At 33.2% G+C, this 26,900-nt stretch overlaps 2 protein-coding genes and 1 long non-coding RNA gene across 3 annotated transcripts in view; 1 reads left to right on the top strand and 2 right to left on the bottom strand.

The window, feature by feature from the left end:
• LOC129800470 (serine/arginine repetitive matrix protein 2-like) overlaps positions 1–19,888 on the top strand; it is a 30,854-nt gene extending 10,966 nt beyond the window's left edge. Inside the window, exon 6 of the mRNA XM_055844874.1 lies at positions 18,874–19,888. Within this exon, the coding sequence (XP_055700849.1) occupies positions 18,874–19,533 (660 nt within the window). The 3' untranslated portion in view covers positions 19,534–19,888. The remainder of the gene's footprint in view (positions 1–18,873) is intronic.
• On the bottom strand, positions 81–10,358 carry LOC129800472 (uncharacterized). The gene is made up of 3 exons (XR_008751629.1): positions 10,111–10,358; positions 1,128–1,155; positions 81–964 (listed from the first exon to the last, which is right to left on the bottom strand). It is a non-coding gene; the product is annotated as an uncharacterized LOC129800472 (long non-coding RNA).
• On the bottom strand, positions 19,544–24,815 carry LOC129800471 (probable alpha-aspartyl dipeptidase). The gene is made up of 3 exons (XM_055844875.1): positions 24,538–24,815; positions 23,915–24,475; positions 19,544–19,677 (listed from the first exon to the last, which is right to left on the bottom strand). The coding sequence occupies exons 1-3, from the start codon at positions 24,633–24,635 to the stop codon at positions 19,617–19,619; spliced, it is 720 nt and encodes a 239-aa protein (XP_055700850.1). The 5' UTR covers positions 24,636–24,815; the 3' UTR covers positions 19,544–19,616.
• Positions 24,816–26,900: the final 2,085 nt, after the last annotated feature.

Raw genomic sequence — 26,900 nt, 5'->3', positions numbered from 1 at the left:
GTGAGTGAAGTTTTCATTTTAAAGAATTTCAGTAATTTTTCATGGGACCATAACTTAAATTGAATATTTGAAAAACAAAATTTATTTAGCACAATTTAATTTATTTTTCCTTATAAATTTTTGCACAAAATTTAAATGAAATTAACTTAATTTATTAAAAAAAATGAATGATATTTTTTTTCATTTTTTTAAATTATTATATTTTATTTTCGTACTTTTATTTAAAAAAAAATGTATTAAAAAAATTATTGATATTTTTGGTTGGAAGCCATAAAAAACATTACTCATCTGAAATTGATTTTATATGAGATTTACGGCGTTATCATACTTGCACATTAAAATTTTAATGTTAATCACATTAACACGATAAAACAGAGAATATTTCTAGAAAATGTTTCTGTAAAATCAACGATGGAAAATAAAACATAAAACTTCGAATCCATAAAGTTGAAAAGATTGTAAAGATTATATAATAGAGAAAAAAAACCATTGAAATAATATTTTTTTTAAATAATAAAATCAAGATTAGTTATGCTCTGTTTAGAGCGCTCATTTGCTCATTGGCGTCTTTTTCTTCTTTATTATCATCTTCTTCTATATCCCAATTAATGCACTTGTTTATTTTATCCACCAATTCATTAGCTTCCGGAAATTTTTCCGGATCTATGTTTTTGAATTTCATATAAGCTCTCTCAAAACCAAAATATGGTTGCATTCTAATTAAGCCAATCGCCAAGGAGTAATCTGCACAAGCCTGATTCAATTCTTGTAGCGTTAATACGCTTAAAATATTCTTAGTGTTGTATTCAGTAATTAGTATAGGACGTCTTAATGGATCATCAGTGTAGGCTATTAGTCTTTCGCCAAAAAAGGTGTCCTTAATGTCAATCGAAGATATTTTAAAATACTCATTTTCAGGAAGTTTAGTAATTGAATAATCAAAAGGATTTTCCTCAAAAGAATTCTGAAAACACAATGAAAAACATTCAGTTAAGCTCAAATAGAAAATGAAATTAAGAAAAACAAGCAAATATCTTATAGTAATATTCCCTAGCGATTTATGAAAATTTGTCGACTTTTTCAGCAAAAATTATAATTGATTATTCTTAAACAAATATATTTCTTACCATATTTCTTCTTCTGTCTCAAAATAATCTGAAAAAGTGAAAAAAAGACAAATTACACATTTAGACAGATATACAGTAGACTCTCGCTAATTCGTCTCTTTTAAGATCGAGCTACTTTTTAATTCGGGCAGCAGTTAAATTTAAAAAAAGCCAACATTTTTCAAGTTATCGGGCATTTGGGACCAAGATGTTACTCGAATTAGAGAGAAATTCTTTGATCTGCATACTCATATTAATTTTAATATTTAGTGAAAACGGAGTAAGACCCTATTTCGCCTCTTTCAATTTTTATTCGCTACAACGTTTCGGGAATACGATGTCCCCTTCATCAGGTCTACAAAGCGTTTTGAACAATTTGGTCACATTTTGAAAGAATTAATTTTGAAACAGCATATTAATTTTACGTAATCATATTTTATATAAATTTTATGAAAATCCTTCAATAATGCAAAATCACATCATAACTAAAACAACAGACCATGGCAAAATTGAGCATATTTGCTTCATTCGATAACTTGAAAAATATTGGTACATAAACTTTTTTCAAATTTTAACTGATATCCGAATTAAAAAGTAGCCCGATCTTAAAAGAAGTGAATTAGTGAGAGTCTACTACTGTATAAAACAATGAAAAAAAAACAAGGGGGAGATATTAGTCGAAAAATCGTGTACACCACTTCCGGCACTTCCTAAATTTGTATGGAAAACGTCAAAGACTTCCACACTTCCGGAAGTGCCATAGATGATTTCCAGCACTTCTTGCACTTCTAAGCACTTCCAAGCATTTCCGGCGTTTGAATTTGAAAAGACGTCTAAAATATAATTGAATTTTCTTCAACCGTTGGATTATTATCTTTCGCTCTTTTGGATATCGTAATTGCATTTTAATTGAACTGAAAATAAAATCTTCATTTTAATAATTTTCAGTTGGTTTAAAAACAACATTTTTTAAAAGTATTTAACGTTAACTCGAAAGAGGTAGAATGGGTAGAATATAATGATAAATAAATTAGGAATTTCCTACCAATCAATGGTCAAAAGAATTAGAATGAAAAACTCACTGTGCTAGACTACGTAGGGTGGAATAACCGGCTATCGCCATGTTTAGGAAAAAATTAAATTCATTTAATCATAACTTTTGAATCCTTGTTACAAGATAAGTCAAATTTGACACAAAGTTACTTAGATGTATTGGCTCTAGATACGTGAAAACAATAATCCTAGAACATAACGCTGGACTACTTAAAAAACTGATTTTTATTAATAATGCAAAAATAACCATTTCGTCGCCACTTTTTACCACTTTTCGCCAGTTTTGTAAAATTTGTAACCACTTCTCGCCACCCACTTGAAAAGAACCACACTCGGTTATTTTAGGCAATGCTATGAAAAGAATACATTCATCATTTCTCTTTCCTTGTGATCACTTTATTATTACTCTCTTTAAATGATTTTTCTTCACTTTTATTTGAGAAATCAAATTATGGGGCTTTTGCAGAAAGTAAACAATGCAGATTTGACAACTGAGAATGTACGAAGTGAAGTTAGCGTCGCCTATTGAAAAGATATGGCGACAGGTGGTAAAATCAATTCCAGAATATTACCACTTCTCGCCATGCCTCATTTTTATACAAAAATAATATAAAATTAAATATTAATTGACTAAATACAAATTTTATGTATTTTACAAGTGCAATTAAATATTCAATAGACAAATTATTTACCCAAATAGGTATTTTTGGCCTGATGAAAATTTGACGACACTTAGTAGGGTCGGAGGAACGTCTGTTCGACAGGGAACCCCTATTGACACTTTTGTCAAAATGTTGAAAATTATTTAATGTATCTAGTAAAATATAAGTAATATAACGTTTTTTCTGTAATATACCTTTTACTGTAAACAGAGATGTGCAAATTTCGTATCCCAAATGGTACAAACTAGGGTGTCAATAGGTGCTGACACGAGTTCTTAAAGTGTCAATAGACGTTCCTTTCACCCTACATTTGGTAAGAGATGTTGGATTCGATGCACTTGCTTAAAATATTGCTCTAAAAAGTGATCAAAATCGTGAATCCAAAACGAATAATTATTATTTTTCGATTCTATGCGTAGAAGCAGAAACAATACAAAAAAATTGCGACTCATTTATTTCATAAATTGCGAAAAATATCGATTTCAATGTAAGTGGCGAGAAGTGGGGCACTGGCGAGAACTGGTGATTCCACCCTAGTTATAAAAAGTATCTAAAATTCTACAAAGAGTATTTTAGCAGTTGCTTTTTAAACTTTGTGCTTAAATTTTAAATCATCGTCTGCATAAGAATAAATACTTAAAAGAATGTAAAAAAAGCATTTTGTATATGAATCATGATATATTTGGTCTCAAAAGATGAGAAAACCCAGTTTATCATAAATATGCCACGTTTCTAAAACAAAAACTTCGTTTCGAGGATTTTGATAAGGAATTGACTATAATTCCGATGAAGAACTGCATGAATTTAGTTCTCCAGGACAAGCTTCAATTGTGCTACATGCTTACTAGCACTTTTCCTACTGAAATTACATGAAAAATTCAGAAATCGTTTCATTTTTTGAGACTTCCACTTCCACAGTACTTCCACCTCAGTGTACACCACTTCCAAGCTAATATCTCCCCCTTGAAAAAAAATGTATCTCTTCTTCTTATTAGTGATTCCAAATACCCGGGTATTTTGAAGTTGCCGGGTACCCGGTTCCCCTGAGATCCGTACCCGGGTAAGGTAAAGTACCCTTACTCGACCGGGTTCCTCTATTCGACCGGTGGGTCAATTTTTGAATATTTGATGGTGAATTTCATCAGTTTCTATGAATTTGTCACTGATTCGTATTATTTAAAGAATAATTGACCTATTAATGTTAGATCATACACAAAATATTATAGCAAATATAATTAAATTGAATAAATAAATCTACCGGTCGAATAGAGGAACCGGTCGAATAAAGGGTACTTTACCTTACCCGGGTAGGAACCGGTTCCGTTCCAACTATGAATTTTCGAAAATATTTTTAACTGTGAAAAAATAAGTCTTTTAGTATTTGAGGGCATAAAGGGGGGGGGGGGGGGTTCAGGCAATCTCTTTCTTGTAGAGAATTGTAGTTTATATGCCAAACTAACTTAAAATCTAATAAATAGGTATAGAAAATTTTCACTTGAGATTTGTATTGATTACACATGAAAAAAATGGCATATAAATTATAGAGTACCATTAAAATAGTGACATATTTTTATGGCTGGATAATTATTTTTTTTTAAGTTTTCCGACTACAAAAGACCAAATAATAAGATTTTGTTGCAGAATAGAAATTAATTGAAGAAAATAAATTCAATCAGTATCATGTTTTTATTTTATTTTACTTTAATATTATTATAATAATGTTTAAGTACTGAAAGTGCATTCAGCACTTCATCGCTCATTCTGTTCCGAATTTTGGTACAAAATTTGGATGAAGTGCTGAATGCCCTTTCTGATTCTACACTAGTCGGGGGGACTGTAAGAAGTGCTTGATACAGCCCTTCTAATAATTTCCCCCGACGTCCCTCCTTTTTGAAAATGTAAATTTTTTCCTTTATTTTTTTCGAAAGGAATTTCTTTTTTCTTTTCTCTGCAAACTTTTTCGCGAAATTTGATTCATGTTGAAGTAAAGAAGTCTCAACAAATTCGATTACAGAAATTGATGATAAGATGGTTATATTTTCCACACAGAAATATCATTTAATTTTATTTTATTTTTTGTGATCAGTGTATGTATTAAAATATATTAAAAGTTTATTATAAAATTGGATAGCAAAATGCTGAAAACTACACACTAATAATTCCTGGATAAGCTGGAAGTACACTGCTGGCAATAATCATAGCTCTACTTTTTCATACTGGAAAAACTTTGAAAAAAGATTTTTTAGAAAAAAATAAAAAAATCATTTGAAGGTATTTTCATACCGATATGAAAAATTGCCAATCGAATTTCATACCGTTAGAACTGTGAGTATTGTAATAGAATCTTTATCAAAATGGCGATTTTCGGGTGGCAATAATTATAGCTCCACTCAATAAATTTGGCTCCAGGGTATTTATTTTCAATCAGTGAAGGTAAATATCTTTTAGTAATTAAATTAATAACTAGATTAACCTAATTAGAATCATTTTTATAAAGTTTTTCATGAATTTTGCTGAAATTTTGTAAGGAAAATGTGCAATGAACAAAAATAAGGGATTAGTTAAGGTCTTGAAAGGGATGGAAATTGACAACCAAAAAATTTCCATAAAAATGACAAGATCCTATCACCTTTCATTCGAATTTGTCCATATAGCCGACATATATGCATTTTAAACCACTCCCCCAGGGCTAAAAATCTTCTTTTGTTAGAGGCAAAAGTGTGCAAATTTCCGTGTTACAGTCGAAAAAAACAAGTGTTCTACCGAAATTTGATGTAAAACAATGCTGACTGCTTAGTCTCATCATGTCTTGTTGATTCTGCCCCAAACCAGAATTCTAAGTAACTAAGGTGGTCTTCAGAATACTGAAATAAAAAATTATCAAAAAGAAGCTTATTGCAGTTTGATGAATAGAAAGTGTTTTTCGTCATTTAAGTGGTTTAAAATTATTTTTTCAGACAGAAAACAAGTTCAGACGAGACCTATCAATTTTTTTATTTAAAAAAATAATTTTGTACCACTTAAATGACGAAAAACACTTTCTATTCATCAAACTGCAATAAGCTTCTTTTTGATAATTTTTTATTTCAGTACCGTCGTTGCGGGTGACTTTGCACGTTTGTGCGCTGTTTTTCAACTTTACCCTCTAAAAGTGGATAGTTAAAGTGAAAGGAGGGGGGTGAATGGGTAAAATTATTTGTATTCAGTTGTTAATGAATGGATTTTGTGCCACTAGCATTAATTTTATAAAATTTTACTATGTTTAAAAAAATCAAGAAAAAAGGCTTCCACTGGGGATAAGGTGCGGGTGACTTTGCACTTTTTAATAAATACTAAAAAATCAACAATTTCTGATAATAAACGACAATAAAGATCTTTACATCTAAGGGTAATATGCACGAGATCTACAAGATGACGTGGTCGCCATCTTGATTTGACGTTTCTCTCCGCCATATTGAATAACTGTCAAACCCTAAAACTGGTCCGATTGGGTTGAAATTTTAGTATGTTGCAGCTGATGTCAAGACCTTTTCAAAACGTATCTATGTTCCAGTCTACGTCATGTACTTACCTAGATACAGAGGCTCAAAGTTTAAAATTTTGTAATACTCATGTTTTGGCGGTCTTTATTTTTTAATCTTAAATAGTTGAAGCCTAAAGGAAATGCCTCAGTAACCATTAAAAATGGTTGAGGCTTTAATTTTATATATTTTTTTTACTCTAACATAATTTTAAAAAAAATAAACGAAAAGTGCATTTAATTAATATTTTTATTTTTCATCTTTGCGAAAACAGTTTTTAAGATTATTAAATAATGCGCTGTTATAAACCAAAACATTGCTTTTCTTTTTTTGTTTGTTTGATCTCACCGCCTAACGATAGCGCTGTCTTTTTCGTGATAGTTTTGATAAAAGAAGCTCCCTATAGTTCTGTATTCATGAAAATGTCAAAATTTTGAACTTGAAGCCCCTATATCCAGACAATAACTTGACCTAGGTCGGATTTTATATATGTTCTGAAAAGGCCTTGGCATCAGCTAGAACATACTAAAATTTCAGCTCAATCGGATAAGATTTTTGTTTTGACAGTTATTCAAAATGGCGGACAGAAACGTCAAATCAAGATGACGACCATACCATCTTGTAGATCTCGGTCATTTTATCTTAAGTTCCCACAAAATTGGATAATTTTTAGCCAAATACTTCTATAATAAACCTTTAGAAAGGCCATTATATGCAATTTTATAACATAAATAATGCGTTCTTAGGAAAATTATAGTGAAAATAAAGTATTTTAATAAAAATAATGAGCAAAATCGAAGTGGATTATTCTAGCCAGATAAATTTAGATTGGATCTGGGCAATTTACTACTCTGAAATCGATTTTGGAATTGCACCTTCAGATAACTTTTTCACGGAGGCGTTTTTTGACAAAATACCTATACTAGCATTTCATTGACTATTACTGAAACTACAAGAATCCTTTTGGGGATCATTGTACCTTACTTGGTACATAACATATCCCTATATACTTTGACATGGTAGACCGGATCGGCGAAGACCATCAATAAGTGCTAGAATTTATGAAAGTCTTACGGACAGCAGAGTGCAAAGTCACCCCCCGAGTGCAAAGTCACCCGCAACGACGGTATTCTGAAGACCACCTTAGTTACTTAGAATTCTGGTTTGGGGCAGAATCAACAAGACATGATGAGACTAAGCAGTCAGCATTGTTTTACATCAAATTTCGGTAGAACACTTGTTTTTTTCGACTGTAACACGGAAATTTGCACACTTTTGCCTCTAACAAAAGAAGATTTTTAGCCCTGGGGGAGTGGTTTAAAATGCATATATGTCGGCTATATGGACAAATTCGAATGAAAGGTGATAGGATCTTGTCATTTTTATGGAAATTTTTTGGTTGTCAATTTCCATCCCTTTCAAGACCTTAACTAATCCCTTATTTTTGTTCATTGCACATTTTCCTTACAAAATTTCAGCAAAATTCATGAAAAACTTTATAAAAATGATTCTAATTAGGTTAATCTAGTTATTAATTTAATTACTAAAAGATATTTACCTTCACTGATTGAAAATAAATACCCTGGAGCCAAATTTATTGAGTGGAGCTATAATTATTGCCACCCGAAAATCGCCATTTTGATAAAGATTCTATTACAATACTCACAGTTCTAACGGTATGAAATTCGATTGGCAATTTTTCATATCGGTATGAAAATACCTTCAAATGATTTTTTTATTTTTTTTTCTAAAAAAATTTTTTTTCAGTTTTTCCAGTATGAAAAAGTAGAGCTATGATTATTGCCAGCAGTGTAGTTCCAATATAAATTGAAAATTCGGGTTTCTTTTGGAACATTCAATTTAATTTTTCTAAAAAAAACGGTTCCAGAATCGATTCCAGAACCGGTTCCATGGCTAGGAACCGGTTCCAATACCCGTGGAAAAATCTGGCGGGTACCCGGGTCGGGTACCCGGTTCTGGAATCACTACTTCTTATGACACAGTCTGTATGACTTGAAAGAAGCAAAATGGCTACACTCACAGAATCATTTTCCCGCCTTTTCTTATCTCGCATCAAATGTTTTACATTGATTACTTTGTTTTACAAACTTAGCTTTTAAAAATTAGCACTGTTTTTCCAAGAGTTGCTCAACTACGATTTTCAGTGATCGAAACTGTCGGAAAAATTATCCAATTTGATTAGTGAAATAGATCGTTTTTCCTCTGTGAAGGGCTTGTTTGTTGGCCACGTATTCACTAGCGACTAAAATACGTTTGGTATCAGCATCTTAATCAGTTTAAGCAATATATATATTAGATGAGATCATATATTCTGTCAGTAGAAGAGGTAAAAAGTTTGGAGTGGTATATCTCAGCTCCTGATGAACATAATTGGATGAGTGAACTATTGTTGGAAAGCTTGGTTCATTAGCTTTCAGAATCTGGTATATGTAATTGGCTATGGGTAAATCATGGTCATCCAGAACCATTTATGTCGAAGAAGACACTTTTTGCAGCGTCATTTTTGACCATCTACTGCTGGGACCAGGAGTGACCCACAATTCTCGCACTTGGACTGTTCGTTAGAGGAACTCAAAGGGTATAATTTTTAGAAGAAACTTTTTTTTTGGACATCTTACTTTTTTTTATTCATCGACTTTTGCAAGAATTTTAACATTTTACACGTATAGAAAAAAATTACAAAAATCCTAAAAGAGTGGTTTCTGGAGGGGAAGGATAGACGTGGGGATGAAATTGATATGATATTTGGATTCCTTGGATCAACTTATGGGGGAGTACTTAGAACATGCCAAGTCGATATCTTCATTAGTTTGTCCAGAAAATGAGATAGAAGGATTTCTGTCATTTTTTTCTATGCGTATAAAATGTTAAAATTCTTGCAAAAGTCGATGAATAAAAAAAAGTAAGATGTCCAAAAAAAAAGTTTCTTCTAAAAATTATACCCTTTGAGTTCCTCTAACGAACAGTCCAAGTGCGAGAATTATGGGTCACTCCTGGTCCCAGCAGTGAATGGTCAAAAAAGACGTTGCAAAAAGTGTCTTCTTCGACATAAATGGTTCTGGATGACCATGATTTACTCATAGCCAATTAAATATACCAGATTCTGAAAGCTAATGAACCAAGCTTTCCAACAATAGTTCACTCATCCAATTATGTTCATCAGGAGCTGAGATATACCACTCCAAACTTTTTACCTCTTCTACTGACAGAATATATGATCTCATCTAATATATACATATATATTCACAAATACGTAACATTTCTGAGTACTTTCTAGAATTTTCTTTATCTTCAAAGAGATTAATCTTATTTAGGGTGTGTCTTTTGTTTCAATTCTGTTTCAAATTTATTTCTATAAATATTTCTCTTTTTAATTTTAAAAGCTTCTGAAAATTTACCAGAGTCACAAAATTTACGAAAAATTGGAAAAAATTGTGGATAAGGGGAAAATTTTACTTTGTCACGATAAAGGCTACTTTCGAGATAATTTATGGAAATTAAAAAAAAAAACTTCTTGAATTTATCGGTATAAAATTCGATAGAAACTATTTGTTAACTAAAGTGAAAATAAATGGGTAGTCCACACTAAGGACATATAAAAAAGTTAAGAAAAATGTATTTCTTTTTCCTATGACGCAGTCTGTATGACTTGAAAAACGCAAAATGGCCACACTCAGAATCATTTTCCCGCCTTTTCTTATCTCGCATCAAATGTTTTACATTGAATACTTTGTTTTACAAACTTACCTTTTAAAAAAATAGCACTGTTTTTCCAATTAAATTAAAAATTATCCAATGTGATTAGTGAAATATTATAGAATGTTTTTCCTCTGTGAATGGCTTGTTTGTAGGTCACTTGTTTACTAGCGACTAAAATGCTTTTGGTTTCAGCATCTTATTCAGTTTATGCAATATATATACGTATATATTCACAAATACATATATTTATCTAATCAGATATTAGTCACTTAACAGCTATCACATCCAAATACATTTAAACAAAGACAAAAAAAACAGCGAATATTATGTATGGGAAATTTCTACTTCATCCTACTTTTGTATCAAGTTTGAAGTGCGATATTATGTCAGATTTTTAACAATCTCACCTACTATAATCCTAATAAAATCTCATGTCCTCTGATCGGCCCCAAACTTGGCCAGAATGTGTTTGGCCACTTTCTGAGGGGCAATTCACGAAATTGACCAGGCAAAATTTTGGCTGGTTACTGCATTTTTCTGTGAAGCGAATTTCGCCATACCGTTAAAAGGTGCGTCTCCTCGCTAAAAATTGAGGGTGTGCAAGGTTTTGGGTCTTGTACCTGCTGGAATTTCTGGGTGTACCCAGAAAATTTCACCCGCCAGCTCGAGACCGGCGGATACGATTTTTTTTTACCAAAATCTTATGTAAAATTTATTTATTTGCATTATTTCATTTAAGTAAAGATATCCTGACACAACAATAATAAGAAAATATTGGATATTAAAATTTTATAAACATTTAAATACTTCCTGCATTCTGAAAAATAGATTTTGGGAAAGTTCAGTTATTAAAGGAATTACTATTCAGGGATTTTCTAGGTTTCGATTATTTATTGTTAAATATTACATACAATACACTTCTGACATAATTTTTCACCAAGCTAACACTTCTACAATGATATTAAAAAAAAATTTGATATCAAATTAACCTTCTCAAGACCCACTACGTGTCAATAAATACACGCACCAAATATATTATATTTGCAACGTTTGAAGTACCATTTACCACGTTTAAGTACAAAATTAATAAAAATTTTATTATCAGAATAAATATAATTTTTCCGATGCTACTCCTGACTCTCGAGAGGTAATTGGTCTTTACAAACTTACAACATTTATCATAATTCTTAGAAAATATATGTAACGATATCTTTAATATCCAAATAATTATTTAATATTTTTATATTTAAAGTTTAAATTGTATTTAGAATTTAAAACGAACTCAAAGTTATTTTGAAATAGTGGATTAAAATATATACATTTATATTTGCACTAAACCAATAATTGCGATATTTTATTTTATTTGAAATGAAGGATATGCAGCAATATAAGTACACTTTTCAATCTTTAACAAACTACACCAATATATAAAATATATTGGTATTTGAATTTGAAGTAGAATGCTTCTTCAAATTCTTAAATTATTATAACGACTCCCAATTTTAAATACGCGCCATACATTACCAGCCAATTGCGTTTTGCTTACTTTTCGGCGAATAAAGACAGACTGAAAAATGCATTGATTAGGGGTTTTTCACTTTTCGCCATACCAAATATGTCTCCGCTATATTCGCCATCCAGTCAATTTTGACTGGTTATTTCGTGAATTGCCCCTCTGATCACGAATATATGGATGGCTAAAAACCGTTTCTCGTTTTCAAAATGCTACTGCTTCGAGGTTATAAATTGATTCATGTTAAGTTTAAAGAAAATTTTATAATTATATAATAACACGGCGCAACAAAATGAAACTTTTTTTCTTTGGATAGAAAATAATGAGTAGTTTCTTGTTCCATAATGATGAATTTTTGAGAGAAAATTCTGTGGTTCATAAGTCATTGAAATGCGTAATTTCTGGATAACGGTATATTTTACGTCCCTATGATATTCAGGAGACAATTTTTGTAAAGGATTCAAGTCGTCCCACACATCCTTTTCATGGATTTGGAGGATATTTAGGAGTTTATGAAACAAACCTAAAAAAAAAATGAAGGGATAGGGATATGAGATGTTCAAGGAAAATTGTCCTTGAATCCTCCTCTACACATCCTTGAGTTATCCTTTGATACCAACATCCTAGGATGTACCGTTATTAATTATAAACAACTTTCTTTCAAATATTTCGAAAAATTTCTTAAAGATCTTTTTCTTAAAATATATCTCAAAAACTTGAGGTGATGGACTACAAGTTTCTTCAGGAGAAATGTTCAGGACATACCAAGGAATAGAGATGGTAAAATTTCAGAAATCTCACGGCAATCTCCATCTACTTTAGGCGGATATTCATGAAATTTCTTGAAATTTACCAATATCTACCAATGAACAAGAAACTACTCATTATTTTCTCTAATAGAATATAAATTCTATTAGAGGGTAAATTAAGAGTAGTTTTTTCTAACAAATGCAGGAAAATTTTGAGGTTAGACTTAACATAACCTAAAATTTCAAAAAGTAACCTACAGCAGACTCTCAAATTCAGGCATTTGGAACCAAAATGTCGCCAGAATTAGAGAGAAATTCGGGCGACAATTTGTTTGAAATGCAACGATTTTTTGTTCATCCACTTACTAATATTAATTTTACGTACTTATATTTATGGTAAATTTAATGAAGCGCCCTTTATAATGCAAAATCACATCATAACTTCATAAAATATCTTTATCTTCATTGGAAAAAATGAAAAATGTCGATGAACTTTTTTCAAATTAGCCAATTAGGCCTAGAGAATCTCAATTTCCAACATAAACTTTTGTCAATTAAAAAAATTTGGGTGTTATTTTTGGGTCAAATATTACTAAAATCAGGGGCATGACATTTCCTATGTTTCCCATATGTTTCTAGCGCGCCGAAAAAACTTTAGGGTTTATTAGCTGTTTTCTGTCAGTGTAGAATGAATTAGCAAATAATAGTAATACAAAATAAAAGCCAATTTACCATAGAATAGGCAACCGAAAACCCCAAATTGGTAGCCTACGTAGTTTTGGAGATATCTCGTGAAATGTGTACGAAAACAGGTAAAAATTTACACTAAAATCGGTCGCATTTTTCAGGGCTAATGTCAACCCCCTGACTAAAATTATTACCGTGATATTTCACAATTCTTCTGGATCTTCACTTCAATGCTTTTGAACGTTTTTCAACTGATCAAGAAGGGATAGAAGCAACGACTAATTGGTGTTTTGTCTCTCTGTTGCAGTCCCATGAAATTTTCTGCTCTTTTATGTAAACAAAATTGCTAACTCTATCAAAATTCTTTATTCGCACGGAATGGATGATCACAAAGACAAAGAAGACAGAAGCAAAGAGATCAAGTAACAGCGCGTGTGAGATTGAAAAATAATATTTCGCAATAATCTGCAATATTCTTGACGATCACAAAGATTTTAGCTGAGTGTTTTAGCAGAAGCCGAATACACTTAAGTCCTTCGGGATTATGCACCTGACGGAATTAAGCACATATAATTATGCAAGTTTGCCTACACTTGGGAGTCAATTTATGAGATCATTTTTGGAATACGCCTGAATGTATACTATTTTACGAAGCGGAAAATTTGAAAACTATTTGGTACTCTTTCAGAATAAAAGTTTAATTTCTTTTATTAAGGTAATTTTTTATTCTGACCATTTATTGAAGAACTCTGGCCAAAAAGTACTGTTTGTTAATACATTTCTATTAAATAATTGAATCTTTTAGTTTGAACTACTTTTACTCTGCCCGAAATTTGTTCTACGGCAGATTTATTCAAAAGAAAGCCCCTGTGGGTATGCAAATTTTCTCGATGCATAATGCCATTTCGCGCTTTTTTTCAGTCCCGAAAATGTGCATAATCCCGGGATCTAGTGTATATGTATACTCTCTATATGCACAGCTTTTGTTTCGGTTGCATTCAAAATCAATTTGTTTACATTTTGACAAAGTAATAAAGAAAATTATTTTCTTGGTAACTTTGGAAGAATTTGGAATTTGGAAGAAAAATCATTTAAAGAGAGTAATAAGTGATCACAAGGAAAGAGAAATGGTGAATGTATTCTTTTCATAGCATTGCCTAAAATAACCGAGTGTGGTTCTTTTCAAGTGGGTGGCGAGAAGTGGTTACAAATTTTACAAAACTGGCGAAAAGTGGTAAAAAGTGGCGACGAAATGGTTATTTTTGCATTATTAATAAAAATCAGTTTTTTAAGTAGTCCAGCGTTATGTTCTAGGATTATTGTTTTCACGTATCTAGAGCCAATACATCTAAGTGTGTCAAATTTGACTTATCTTGTAACAAGGATTCAAAAGTTATGATTAAATGAATTTAATTTTTTCCTAAACATGGCGATAGCCGGTTATTCCACCCTAGAGTCTCGTTATAGTCCATATTTGGTTCCAGATTTGAACGACTTGCAGTAATGAAATTGCTCGACGACTTCCACTTCCTTTGCGATTGTGGTAGGGGAAACTGGGGCACCACCAAACACTGCGATTTTTTAAATAGGTATAAGAGTTCAGAGAATGAGACTTACATGAAATCAAAGATACAGTAGAGTCTCGCTATAGGCCATCGCTCTATAGTCCACAATTTATCGACCGTTGATTTCAAAACACTGATTTTAAGTTAGGTTATGTTTTTTAATATGCGACATGCATAATTATTTTAATATTTTTGGCAAACTTTATTAAGTAGTTGTGATAATTGTGATCCATAAAGAAGAGAGCGAGGACGAGTACCACGCTCGCAAAGAAAGTGGAAGCCGTCGAGCAATTTCAATACTAAAAATCGTTGATAATTTTAAAAAATTACATGGACTATATTGCGACCCAAGTGTCAAATTTGAAACCAAATATGAACTATAGCGAGACTCTACTGTATCAAATGAATCAAATGTGCTCAAATTTGGCATGGTTTGTCTTAGTTTCGATGTGATTTTGCATTATTGAGGGATTTTCATGCAATTTACGTTACATATGAATGTGTAAACTCAATATCGCACATTGAATATTACAACTGCGGATCTTGGTTTTTGTCAATTTTGAGATATTGCTGTCTTCTGATAGGAAATTTATTAAATATTCATTATATTTAATAATCTCAACAACTTTGTTAGAAATATTTTTCATAATTTTGAGTATTTGTCAAGCTTGCAGAACAAAAATAGCATAAAAGTGGCGTATAATTATTTCCCTGAGTGTTTTTAGTGTTACAATGGCGTTATCTGAGAAATCATACGCCACTATTCCACTGAGCATGAATCCTACGCCACTGTATCAATAAACGGTAATCATTTTTTGACATTTCGAGGAATAAACAGTGACAACATAACCTAGTTCGCTCGTGCAGTAGAGAGAAATTGCAAGATGGAAAAGGTTTACTTACAATGGACCACTTCCTCTAAAAGACACAAAGAAACGTGATTTTATTTCTTTGTGTGAGGGAAATCTTATTCCAAAAAAGCACTACACATTTTATCAAAATCTTGATAAATTGTAAATATATTCGAATCTTGACTTTTTTATATAAAAAAATGTCAATTGTATATAAGAGTACCTACAAAGAGATCTGAAGAAATTAAATGAATTCATGGACAAATAAAATGAAATATAAATAAAATACACAACTTTTCATTATTTATTTTTAATTTCAAAGGGTCTATGATTTTTAAAATTAATTTATGGTCGAACAACAAAAAAAAATATGAAATCCAATAAAAAATAATTCTATTAAAATTTAAATTACTAAACAAGAGGCGTATCTTAAAATCCTTGTCTGGATTTTTAGTATTACAGTGACGTATAATTTTGGCAATTTTGCCGCATAAGTGTAAAAGTGACGGATCATTTTTTAATTTTTTAAATAACTCTATTTTTGGGTAATAAAAGTCCAACATTTTGAGTTCCACACATGTGCTCTATCCAGTGGAATCGCATATACAAACAATCTTTAAAATTTGTAAATGAAAATAAGAAAATATTATATGAAATTTAGTTTTTGAGGCCGTCTCCTGAAAAATGCTGAAATCTGACATTCGCCATTGTAATATTCAATGTGCGATATGTAGGGGAGACTGGGGCAAAACTTGTCAAAACGCATATTTAATTCTTTCACGAGCTCTGAGAAAACTTAAACGTTTTATAATGAGCGTATTCTTATAGGAAATTTACTACTCTACAACATTGCAAAAGACTATTTTCCTCTATCTCGAAAGAAATGTGATTTTCGAATCATTTTCTAAAAGTCGATTTTGTGGAGATTCTCAAAATTGCTGGGGCAAATTTTGTCAGTCTTCGGATAATTTGTGACGTTTTACTCTCGCGAATATTAAAACTATCAAATAGACATATTTTTATAGGAAATTTATTCCTCTACAACTTTGTCGAAGATAATTTTTCTCTATCTTAACGAGAAATGTGCTTAAATTGAGCTAATCAGTATTGATATTTTCTGTAAACCAAATATTCCAAAAATAGGGATCAAAATTTCATTATTTTTTATTTTACATAATCCTTCCTCGAATCCTTTGAAACTTTGTAAGTTTAAGAAGATTCATGAAGGCTATCTATAATAAAAATTTCAAGCCTCAGTCTCTTTTATTTTAGAAAATAGTGAATATTGAAATTTTCGTTTTGACAAATTTTGCCCCAGTCTCCCCTATATGCAGATGAATAAAAAATCGTTGCATTTCAAAAACTTTGCCGCCCGAATTTCTGTCTTGTCTACACATTATGAGCATTTTTTAAAAAAATTCTTTAAAAAATTTTTTAAACAATTTTTTAAAAAAAAACTGTTTTTTAAAAATTTTTTTAAAAAAAAATGCCTCCACACTATACTTAATTTTTGTAAAAAATTTTTGACAGATTACTCTCAGCATTTCGTTTGGGATTATTTTTCATGAAAATTTGTCATTTGAGTGGTGGAAAAAGTGTGAAAAGTGTTTGTTGGAATTCCCTGGGATAGTTGTTAGTGAATGTTCGTGGAAAATTTTCCAATATTGCAAAAGTGCAGTGTTTTTCTACAGAAGTTGTTCACAGTGGAATCAATATTCCGGAGTGTGTGAACATAACCTCAAAATGTTGTTTTTCCCTAAAAATTTTGTGTGACTATCGCAGTTATTTATGTACAGAAATTGTTTTTCTTTGCGATAGTCTGGAAACCAAAACATGCTCATCAGAAGAACCGCAGAAATTACTCGGAAGGACAAATTTGTTACCAGGAACAATGGGTAGAGTGGAGAAGAAGGTGTGCAGCTCAAAAGATCCTAGATTCCATTGATCAGCAGCTCTTTCTGGAAAAGCTTCAGGACTTTAGGAAAACTTGTGGATACGTTTGGATGAACAGGAGTATTTGTAACCAAGAACATTGACGTAAGTACTATGAATATGCTAAAAAAAACTCGCTGATTTTATTGCAAAGCTATTCCTGCAAAAAATTCAGGACTACAATTGGAAGAGCATGATAGTGGATGAGGGGAAGGACTTTGAGGAATAATTAGAAAGTGCTTCACCAAAATTCCTGCAAAAATTGATCCAGTGCAACTCTACAAATTTGATTCCGGATACTGGATGACACTGATTTGATTCCGGACACTGGTGATAATTATGATAAATTTTATGAAAAATAAATTCTCATATCTTGGTTTCCAATCCGAAATCTTTTATTGGTTATCCGGTGTACATTAAAGCCTTCTCCCTCTATCCACTACTGTCCAAGCAGGAGTCCCATGGAGGAAGCAAAAGTTTGTAGCCACCTCATCCTTGTGCTTTCGGATGGGAACATTTCCATCGTGGTTGAAAAGGAGGAATGATGGGAGGTGGTTCTGGGGCTTCAAGTGATGGGCTGTGGTAACTACGGATGACTCTTGTATGTACTAGGATCTCCTCAGTGGCTCTGAATAGGTCTATTGTCTTGATTGATTTACCAGGTTCATGTTCCAAAATTCTTCAATTTCCTTCTTTCCATTCATGTTTTAATTTGGTGCACGAGGTTACTGTACCATAACAATCTTCAAGAATACACAGACATCACAACTTTCGGCAACTTCAAAAGAAAAATCAGCGAAAATGTTCCTCCACAGCTGGCTTTGATTCCACTGGGAACAACTTCTGTAGAAAAACACTGCACTTTTGCAATTTTGGAAAATTTTCCACGAACATTCACTAACAACTATCCCAGGAAATTCCAACAAATACTTTTCACACTTTTTCCACCACTCAAATGACAAATTTTCATGAAAAATGTCTCGAGTTGCTGTGATTTTTTAAAAAATTCTTTAAAAAACTGTTTTGTAAAAAATTGTCCCAGTGTGTAGAGGCATTTTTTTAAAAGATTTTTTTTAAAGAAAAAACCTTGATTTTTTAAAAAAAATGGGTCGTTTTTTTACAAAATCGCCTACACACTATACTACAAATTTCTGTAAAAAATCCAGTTTTTTTAAAAAAAAATTCACTAGTCTGGAGGCGATTTTTTTAAAGAACTTTTTTAATGTCATTTTTTACAGAATTTTTTGATAATGTGTAGACAGCTTAATTCGGCTGAAATTTCGGTCCCATATGCCCGAATTTGAAAGAGGAGTCTACTGTACTCCACGCAAAACTTTCTTCACATAACCACAAATTTTACATTTTGAACTCAACCGTCGTTCAAATTTAAGGAACTCTACTGTATTCCTGACGATCACAAAGATTTTAGCTGAGTCTTTCAGCTAAAGCCGAATAATTTTTCCAGCGCAAGCCTCCAATCTAACCAAAATGTTCTTTTATCTTTTAACTTGCAGACTCTTCCACCTGTCCGTGATCCTCGGCGTCAGCCAGAGACTCCAAAGAATGGAGCCAAAGAGGAAGATACGGCGAATTATCCCCCACCATCTCCACCTCCTGGAGATCCTCCGCCGCACATGGTGCAGCCGACGCTGAAGCGTGAAGTGCAGGAGCGTCCCAAGAAGCTCCTCTACTTCAATGCCATCCACCGAGAGAAGCGTATGGACATCTTCTCCATCTACGTTCCCCCGTCGGCCTTCGTCAAGATCCAGGATCCGCGACTCCTGAAGCATCCTCAGCTCAATCGCCGTCGAATTGCAGCTCCACTCTTTCCTGCAAATGTCTACCCGAGACCCCCTCAGCCCTATCCCCATCTGCCGCCTGTCCAGGTGTCTCCGGCAGCTGGCATTCGAGCTCCACCAGTTCCAGCTCCAGCGCCACCTCCTCCCCCTCCCGCAACTCCCTATGACTCCTTCATTAGCGCCACTTCGAGGATTCCTGTCCTCGCTCATCCCTCGCCTGCTGTTCCCCCATTCCCGCCTCCTCCTCTCCATCCTCCTCCTCCGCTTCATCCCCCGCCACTTCCCCCTCCCCCCATGCATTGTCCTCCTCCGCATCACTTCCCCCCGGGAGCCTATTACGTCAACAATGGACCCATTCCCCCTGGAAGATACTAAAAGTCTCGTGTTGCCTGCAGAATCAAATCTTTATTATTGCTTAAAAGGTCACAAAGGGTTTAGAGAGGATGCACATGACAGTCTCACTGCCTCAGCAGAAAGCTCATATCGGAATTGGGGGGCACTTCGGCGGGAGGCTGCGACCTGCGGAAAAAAAGGAAAAGGTGGAAAGTGAGTAGAAAATTTTACAAATGAATGCGAAAAAAAATCTGAGAAATCAGCACGGAATTAAATTGAAAAGTTTAGAAGATTCTCTTAAATTTAAGAGGTGCAGTCTTTATAGTGTTTCAAGATTGTTTCACGTTTTAAGAGAAAGTGTGAAGAAATATACACATTCATGAATATAAAACAAAAATCTTTGTTTTTTTGATAAGCGAATGGATCAGTTTAGTAAATAAAAGATGCTGCACAAGAATTCAGCTTTTCGTTTTGAAGGATTTTCAGAGGCGGCAAAGAACACTGAAACATAGATGAAACATTAAAGAGCCCTGCGTAATGCTACGCGCAAGATGATTTTTCACGCCGCAGCAGCAAATTTTTTGTGCGCGCAGCATCAAAAGTTTTCATGCGCGCAGTATTTAACTTTTATCATTATTTATATTCTTTACATTCTTTTTTCTTGAGGAAAAAGTCTGTCATTTGGAATCACTTTTGTTAATTTCATATTATACTCAGAGTTTTAATACGTAAAATTACATATATATTACTATAATTCAAATTTGAGTAATGCTCTGACTAAAATTGGACGCAAATAGTGGAAAGTGACCATGCTATGGAATGAAGTCTAAGATTTGCAATCCTTTCGTGATTTACACACAAATCAAAGCAACTATAGTAAGGCCATGTAACTCCGACGATTGCAAAACTCGGATGCCGCGACCGATTTAACTCGGATACATCCACTTAAAATATAATTTATATTTTTATTTCTGTAATTAATTACTGAAGTATCATAATATAACTATTCTACTTTAAGAAAAACCAAAAATTATATTTTTATCGGTTTAATAAGTGGGTACAAGAAATATTTTTTAAGCTCGGGTCAGCTGGGTTGTGTACTAAAAATTTAATTTCTGAGAAAATTTTGCTGTTGACAGCTCGTCGCTGGAAAAAGTTTAGTGTTTTTTCTATATAATAAAACATTATTTGCAATCAAAATTATTAATAAAAGTTAGTGTAGTTATTGATCTACAAGGTGAGTAAGAGTTTATTGATAATATATTAATAATTCATACAGAAATAAGTGATTTTTGTGAATGTTTACATTTCGATGCATGTCGGATGCGGTGAAAGTCAATGTTTTGGTTCAGAATTTGCATTGTTCAGGACTCTTTTTCTGTTTCAGATGCCAAAGGGAACAAAAGAAAAGACCTATAAGGACAAGCCCGACTCTAAGGAAGGTATTAGCAATGCCTTGCAGTGTGTACGAGATGGTTCTACCATAGTATATGCATCCAAAACATTTAATGTCCCAAGAACAACACTGCACAACAAATTGACCGGCAAATACCCAGAGGAGTGCCCCAATGGCAGGCCAACAATTCTTTCAAAAGAACAGGAAAAAGAACTTGTCAAATGGATCCTAAGATGTGCGGATGGCTGGCATCCCATCGGGAAGGAACAAGTTCTGGACAGCGTTAAACTCATCTGTGAGGTCTACAAAATTCCAAACCATTTTACAGCTGGAAGACCCGGAGACGTTTAGCTCAGGAATTTTCTTAAGCGTCATCCAGAGCTCAGCATGCGCAAGCCAAAATCCTTCTCATTGGAAAGAGCTACTGTTACTGCTGAAGACCTGACGGAATGGTTTCAGAATTGTCTTAAATATTTCACAGAACACAACCTTCTGAGCATTTCACCAGACCGTGTTTTTAATTGCGACGAAAGTGCCTTCTTTTTGAGACCGGAAGATGGAAATGTCCTGTCCAGGAGAGGTTCACGTGTGGTTCCATCTCTTAAAAATTCAGGACCGAAGCAATGTATCACAGTACTCCTCAGGGTGTCAGCTACTGGCGAACTTGCTCCTCCAATGGCTGTTCATAAAACTGACATTACTCCAAAAATTGCCATTCACAACGCAGAAGGATGGAAAATGGGAACGTCACCACAAAGTGGCTGGATGGATGGGCCACTTTTCTATGCTGGTCTTTATTTCCCGAAAATTGTTTTCCAACATTCAGAGGAGTCCATTATCAATAACCAGCACGATCAGGCCACCGACAATAATCCTTCAAATGATCCAGTCATCCCTGGAAACCAACTCTCTGCAACTTCTGAGACTCAACCGATCTTCGACACACTAAAACAATGCTATTTCTGGCCAGGAGAAATTCCAAAACGTCGTCAGAAGAAGAGGGTCAAAGCCAGCAATGTCAAACACCAGTATATTGTATCTTCCGAGGAAATTATCGCGGAACAGGAGGAAAAATTGAGGCAGGATTTACAAAAAAAGAAAGAAATTGCTGAACGGAAGTTGACCAGAGAGAGGAACAAAAATATAAGGGCAGAAGAAAAGGAGATAAAACTAAAGGAGAAACACATGGTAAAGGAAAAGGCTCAAATGCCAATTGAAGCTGAAAAGAAAAAACGTGGAAGGAAGTCAGCCAAGAAAACCGAGGAAAAATCAAAGAATTGAGTACAATCTTAAAATAAATAAAAATATATATAATTAAATAATAAATTAATGAAATGAATTGATGGAATAAAACTCTAAAAAATGTTTTTGAAATAATATCTTCTCATTTTTATGCATTAAACTTTTCCTTAAAATGAGCATCCGAGTTTCATCGAATTCAACGGAGTTACAAAAAAGCATCGCAGTAACATTCTTGCGCATATATTAATATTATCGTAATTTTATTAATTTTCATCAATATTATTGCTAAAATTCTATTTCTATTATGATTCTAAATTAAACAAAGAATAATTCTATTGATTTGGAATGGCGAAAAAAATATTTCATCAGTCCAAAAACAAGCATTAAAGTCGCACTCAATGAAAAGTATCCGGATTACCTCTCTTTACTATACTACAGCAAAAAATGTCTTGCTTATTAGGTTCATAAACCTACCACAAGCAATTCTTGGAAATCTTTAGATTTTTCTCAGGATGATAATAAAAATTCAGTGACGATTTTTATAATATCGCTCCTTGGAAATTACAAGGGGCCAACTCAATCTGAGCCATTTTTCAGGAGACAGCATGAAAGATTCAACTTTGTAAAAATAATTATCTCAATTAAGTATGTTAATAAAAACAATTTAATTCTTTTCTATTTGTATGAGCATTATTATAAACATCGAAACATACATATATTTACCTTTAAAAATATGTTTTTTTATGAGTTAGCCATTTAGAATAACAAAGAGCTAACTCTTTGTCATTCTAAATGGTGCGCAAATTTTTATGAAATTAGAATGACATGGGATCAACTTGCTTAAGTTAGTCCCTTGTTTCACAAAAATTTGAACGATAAATCTATTTTGTGCCCCTTGACTTCAAACAAAACCGCGCAAGCAATCATAAAGAGTAAAATTTTGAAAAACTTTTCTAATAACGAAATTTTATGATTTATATCATCTGAAATTTTATTAAATTCTCTGTCTGAGTGCATTAAAACCTCAAAATCGCCAAAAAGTGAGTTGGCCCCTTGTAATTTCCAAGGAGCGATATAATGGTTGGGTAAGGTCCCAACCTTATTCATACCACAATTTAAGTGAATTGAAACGGTACTCAAGAAAAAACTGGTTTGCGGAATCTTCGCTTTTTTCCATTTTGTTTTTTACACTTTTATATTTCCCAGTTTCTCTTTTAAATCTTTGTCTTCGGTAATTTATGTTTTTTGGAAATCTTGTCTTTCATATATTTTAAACAAATATATTTTATTAAATTAAATAATGAAATCACATTGGTTTTTTTTTAAGATTTTAATTTCGTACTTCAGGGCAACGGGAAATTTACTGTTTTGCCCAGGAAGAATGTTTTGGGAAATTATCAGTATCGTCTGTCGGGGTAAAAAGAAATTTTCTGTGTTTTGGGAAGTTTTTAGTTACGACCTTTGGGGCAAAGGAAAATTTTTACATTTAATTTAGTACATTTAATTTTGGGGTACCGATACGCAGGACAACCTTCCGATCCGAGGAACACTGACGATCGCTGGCACATTTACCTTATTATCTTTTTCAATCTGCAGCAAAACAATATTACCATTAAGAGCTTGCGCGCAAAAAAAATCTTGCGAGCAAGTCGAAAAAAATTTTGCGCGCTCACGCGCGCACGCAGCGAGACTTTTCCGTGCGCAGGGCTCTAACATTAAGAACGTATTTCAAGAATGTTCAGAGAAAATTTTCAAAAAGAGAAGCAAGGGAAGAAATCTACTTACTTCATGAAAAGCCTGGCATTGAAGTCCCCAAGCAAAGTAATCTTGTCATCCTCGACCAGAAGGCAAGTTCCCTCCCTCAATCCAACTACCGGAGTTTTGTTGAGATGATGGAACTCCTCGATACGCTGCTGACGAGTCTCTCCGTGATGCGTGTTTCCAGGAAGAGGATCCAGATAGTGAGGATTGATGTTAAAGGGCACTAGGCCGAGGGCATCGAAAGTCGGAGGGTAGATGATGGGCATGTCGTTGGTGGTCTTGATGCTGACCGTGGCGACATTGGTTCCAGCACTGCTGCCCACATAGACAGCTTCTCCGCTGAAAATACGCTCCCGGATGGCTTCCACGAGATTCTTCTCGTACAGCAACTTCAGCAGTAGGAAAGTATTCCCTCCGCCCACGTAAATTGCCTGAGCCTTGCGAACAGCCTCCACTGGATCCTCCTTCCGATGGATTCCCTCAACCTCGAAGCCCCAGGAAGTCAGAACATCGCCCACTTTCTTCGTGTACTTATCGTAGTTGAACAGAGCGAAGGGAACAAAGAGCACCTTGGTGACATTGTGCCTGGAAAAAAGACAAAAGATTCACTCTCTGCCACGTTGATGGCTTCCCAGGGGATTACTCACTTCTTGAAGAAGTCCGTGAGGGCTTCTCGGGAATGCTGAAGGTACTCGTACCCGTGCACTTTGGACGAGGAGATTAGAAAGAGATTTCTTCTGACCATCTTTAGAGCTGGAAATTCTGTCGACTACTGAATGATTTTCAGCCCAGCCTGCTGAGCTTATCAGCTTGTTGAGTGAGAGATTAGCCTTATCTCAAGTCTACTCCTCAAGTGGTCTTGTGGTTTAGTCCAGACAATTTGCATTTGAGCCAAAAATTCCACGGGAATTTTGGGGAAAGGAAGCCAAGGTGTTTACATTCACACTTCACCTCTCTATAAGGTGAATCACTAAATGCATTTTTTAGGTTATGGGTCAAATTTCTTCCGAAACACATTCCGAAGAATAAGAAGAAGATTGAAAAAATATCATTTGACAATTCCGAATAATTACTGTGATTCTCTTATTTTCACAGCTATTGTAATCGACCGATTTGATCAATTGTCTTTATTAATAGTACGGAATATTTCTGATTTCATAAAATTACCTTCATTAAACACAATTCTCAACAAAAACAACATTTTTAAGCAACTTGTGCTACGGTGCGACTCTGATACTTTTCTGTATTGTAAAAGTGCTGGATTGTTTTTGCTGTAAGTGTGTCGTTTAGTCACAAAATGATTGCACCCATGATTGTTTTGAGACACTTCGGAAGAAATTTACAGGTAATTAGAGGATTTGCTTCGAATGCTGCAACAGAAAAGACTTCCCTGTATGACGGATCAGTGTGTAAAATGATAAAATTGAGGGAATTCCTGCTGTCTGTTCAGTGTGAAGATTTTGGTATTGTTGCATTACGCAAATACTACAGGAGGACACAGGCATCGATCTTCGATGCCTTCTACATGCTTCAGACCTAGGTCAAAGGAACTGCTGCCATTGAGTATTTGGAATTCATCATTACAGCAGACATTGAACATTTGCGACATGTTAGTAGGAACGTGCTACTTTTCAATAATAAGAATCATAGAAGTAGAGCTCCCACGGGTTGGATTTCCAAATTTGATCAGCAAATATATAACCAGCAAATAATTCGAGTTGATCAGTAAAAAATAAAAAAAATTAATCAGCAAAAAATTAAAAATGGTCAGTAAAAAGAAGATATGGTTAGTAAAAAAGTAAAAATGAGCAGTAAAAATATTCGAGTTGATCAGCAAAAAATTAAAAATGAGCAGCAGAAAAAAATTAAAAATGAGCAGTAAAAAATTAAAAGTGGTCAGCAAAAAATTAAATATGATCAGGAGAAATATTCGTATTGATCAGTGATATATTAAAAAGTGGTCAGAAAAAAAATAAAAAGGAGCAGTAAAAAATAAAAATTAATCAGTAAAAAATAAAAATCGGTCAGTAAAAAATTAAAAGTGAACAGTAAGAATCTAAAAGTGATCAGTAAAAAATACAAATTGATCAGTAAAAATTTAAAAATGAGCAGTAAAAGATAAAAATTGGTCAGTAAAATATTAAAAGTGAACAGTAAAAAATTGAATGTGATCAGTAAAAAATTAAAAGTGGTCAGTAAAACATTAAATGTGGTCAGTAAATAATTAAAAGTGGCCAGTAAAAGTTTAAGAGTGAGTGATCAGTAAGAAATTAAAATTGGTCAGTAAAAAAATAAAATCGGTCAGTAAAAATATAAATTGGTCAGCAAATAACAAAAAGCCAGTGATAATCCTAAATAAGCTTATAGAGGTGCTTTTCCTTCGAGATCGGAAATCTTCTTTTTCTTCCATTTTTTTTACACTTTTGTTTTTCCCAGTTTTTTCTTTGGAATCTTTGTCTTCGGTAACTTTTGTTTTTTGAAAACTTTGTATTTGGAAATCTTGTCTTTCATACATTTTTCACAATTTTCATAAATTTTGTCTGTAACATTTTGTCTGTGCACAAGCATATTTTATAACTTTCCAAAAATTTCCCTTTTGTCAAAAAATTTTCATTTGCCCCAAAGGACGAAACTAAAAACTATTTTTTATTTTCTATTGATAACATTTTATTTTCTATTGATCAAATTTTCTTTTTTACTGATTATTTTTAGTTTTTTACTCGCCACTTTTTATTTTTTACTAAGCACATTTTATATTAACTGCTAATTTTTAACTTTTTACTGACTACTTTTTATTTTCCACTGACCACTTTATTTTCTACTGATCACTTTTGATTTTCTACTGATCAAATCTTATTTTTTTATTGCTCAATTTTAATCTTTTTACTGACCGTATTTTATTTTTCACTGATGACTTTTAATTTTTTGCTGACCACTTTTTATTTTCTACTGACCACTTTTGATTTTTGCTGATCAAACTACTGCAGACCAACAGGAAGATGATAAACAA

Source organism: Phlebotomus papatasi, chromosome 2 (assembly GCF_024763615.1).
Source record: "Phlebotomus papatasi isolate M1 chromosome 2, Ppap_2.1, whole genome shotgun sequence".
Taxonomy (NCBI): domain Eukaryota; kingdom Metazoa; phylum Arthropoda; class Insecta; order Diptera; family Psychodidae; genus Phlebotomus; species Phlebotomus papatasi.
Note: the sequence above shows the minus strand (reverse complement) of the source record. Positions and strands in the feature narration are given on the sequence as shown.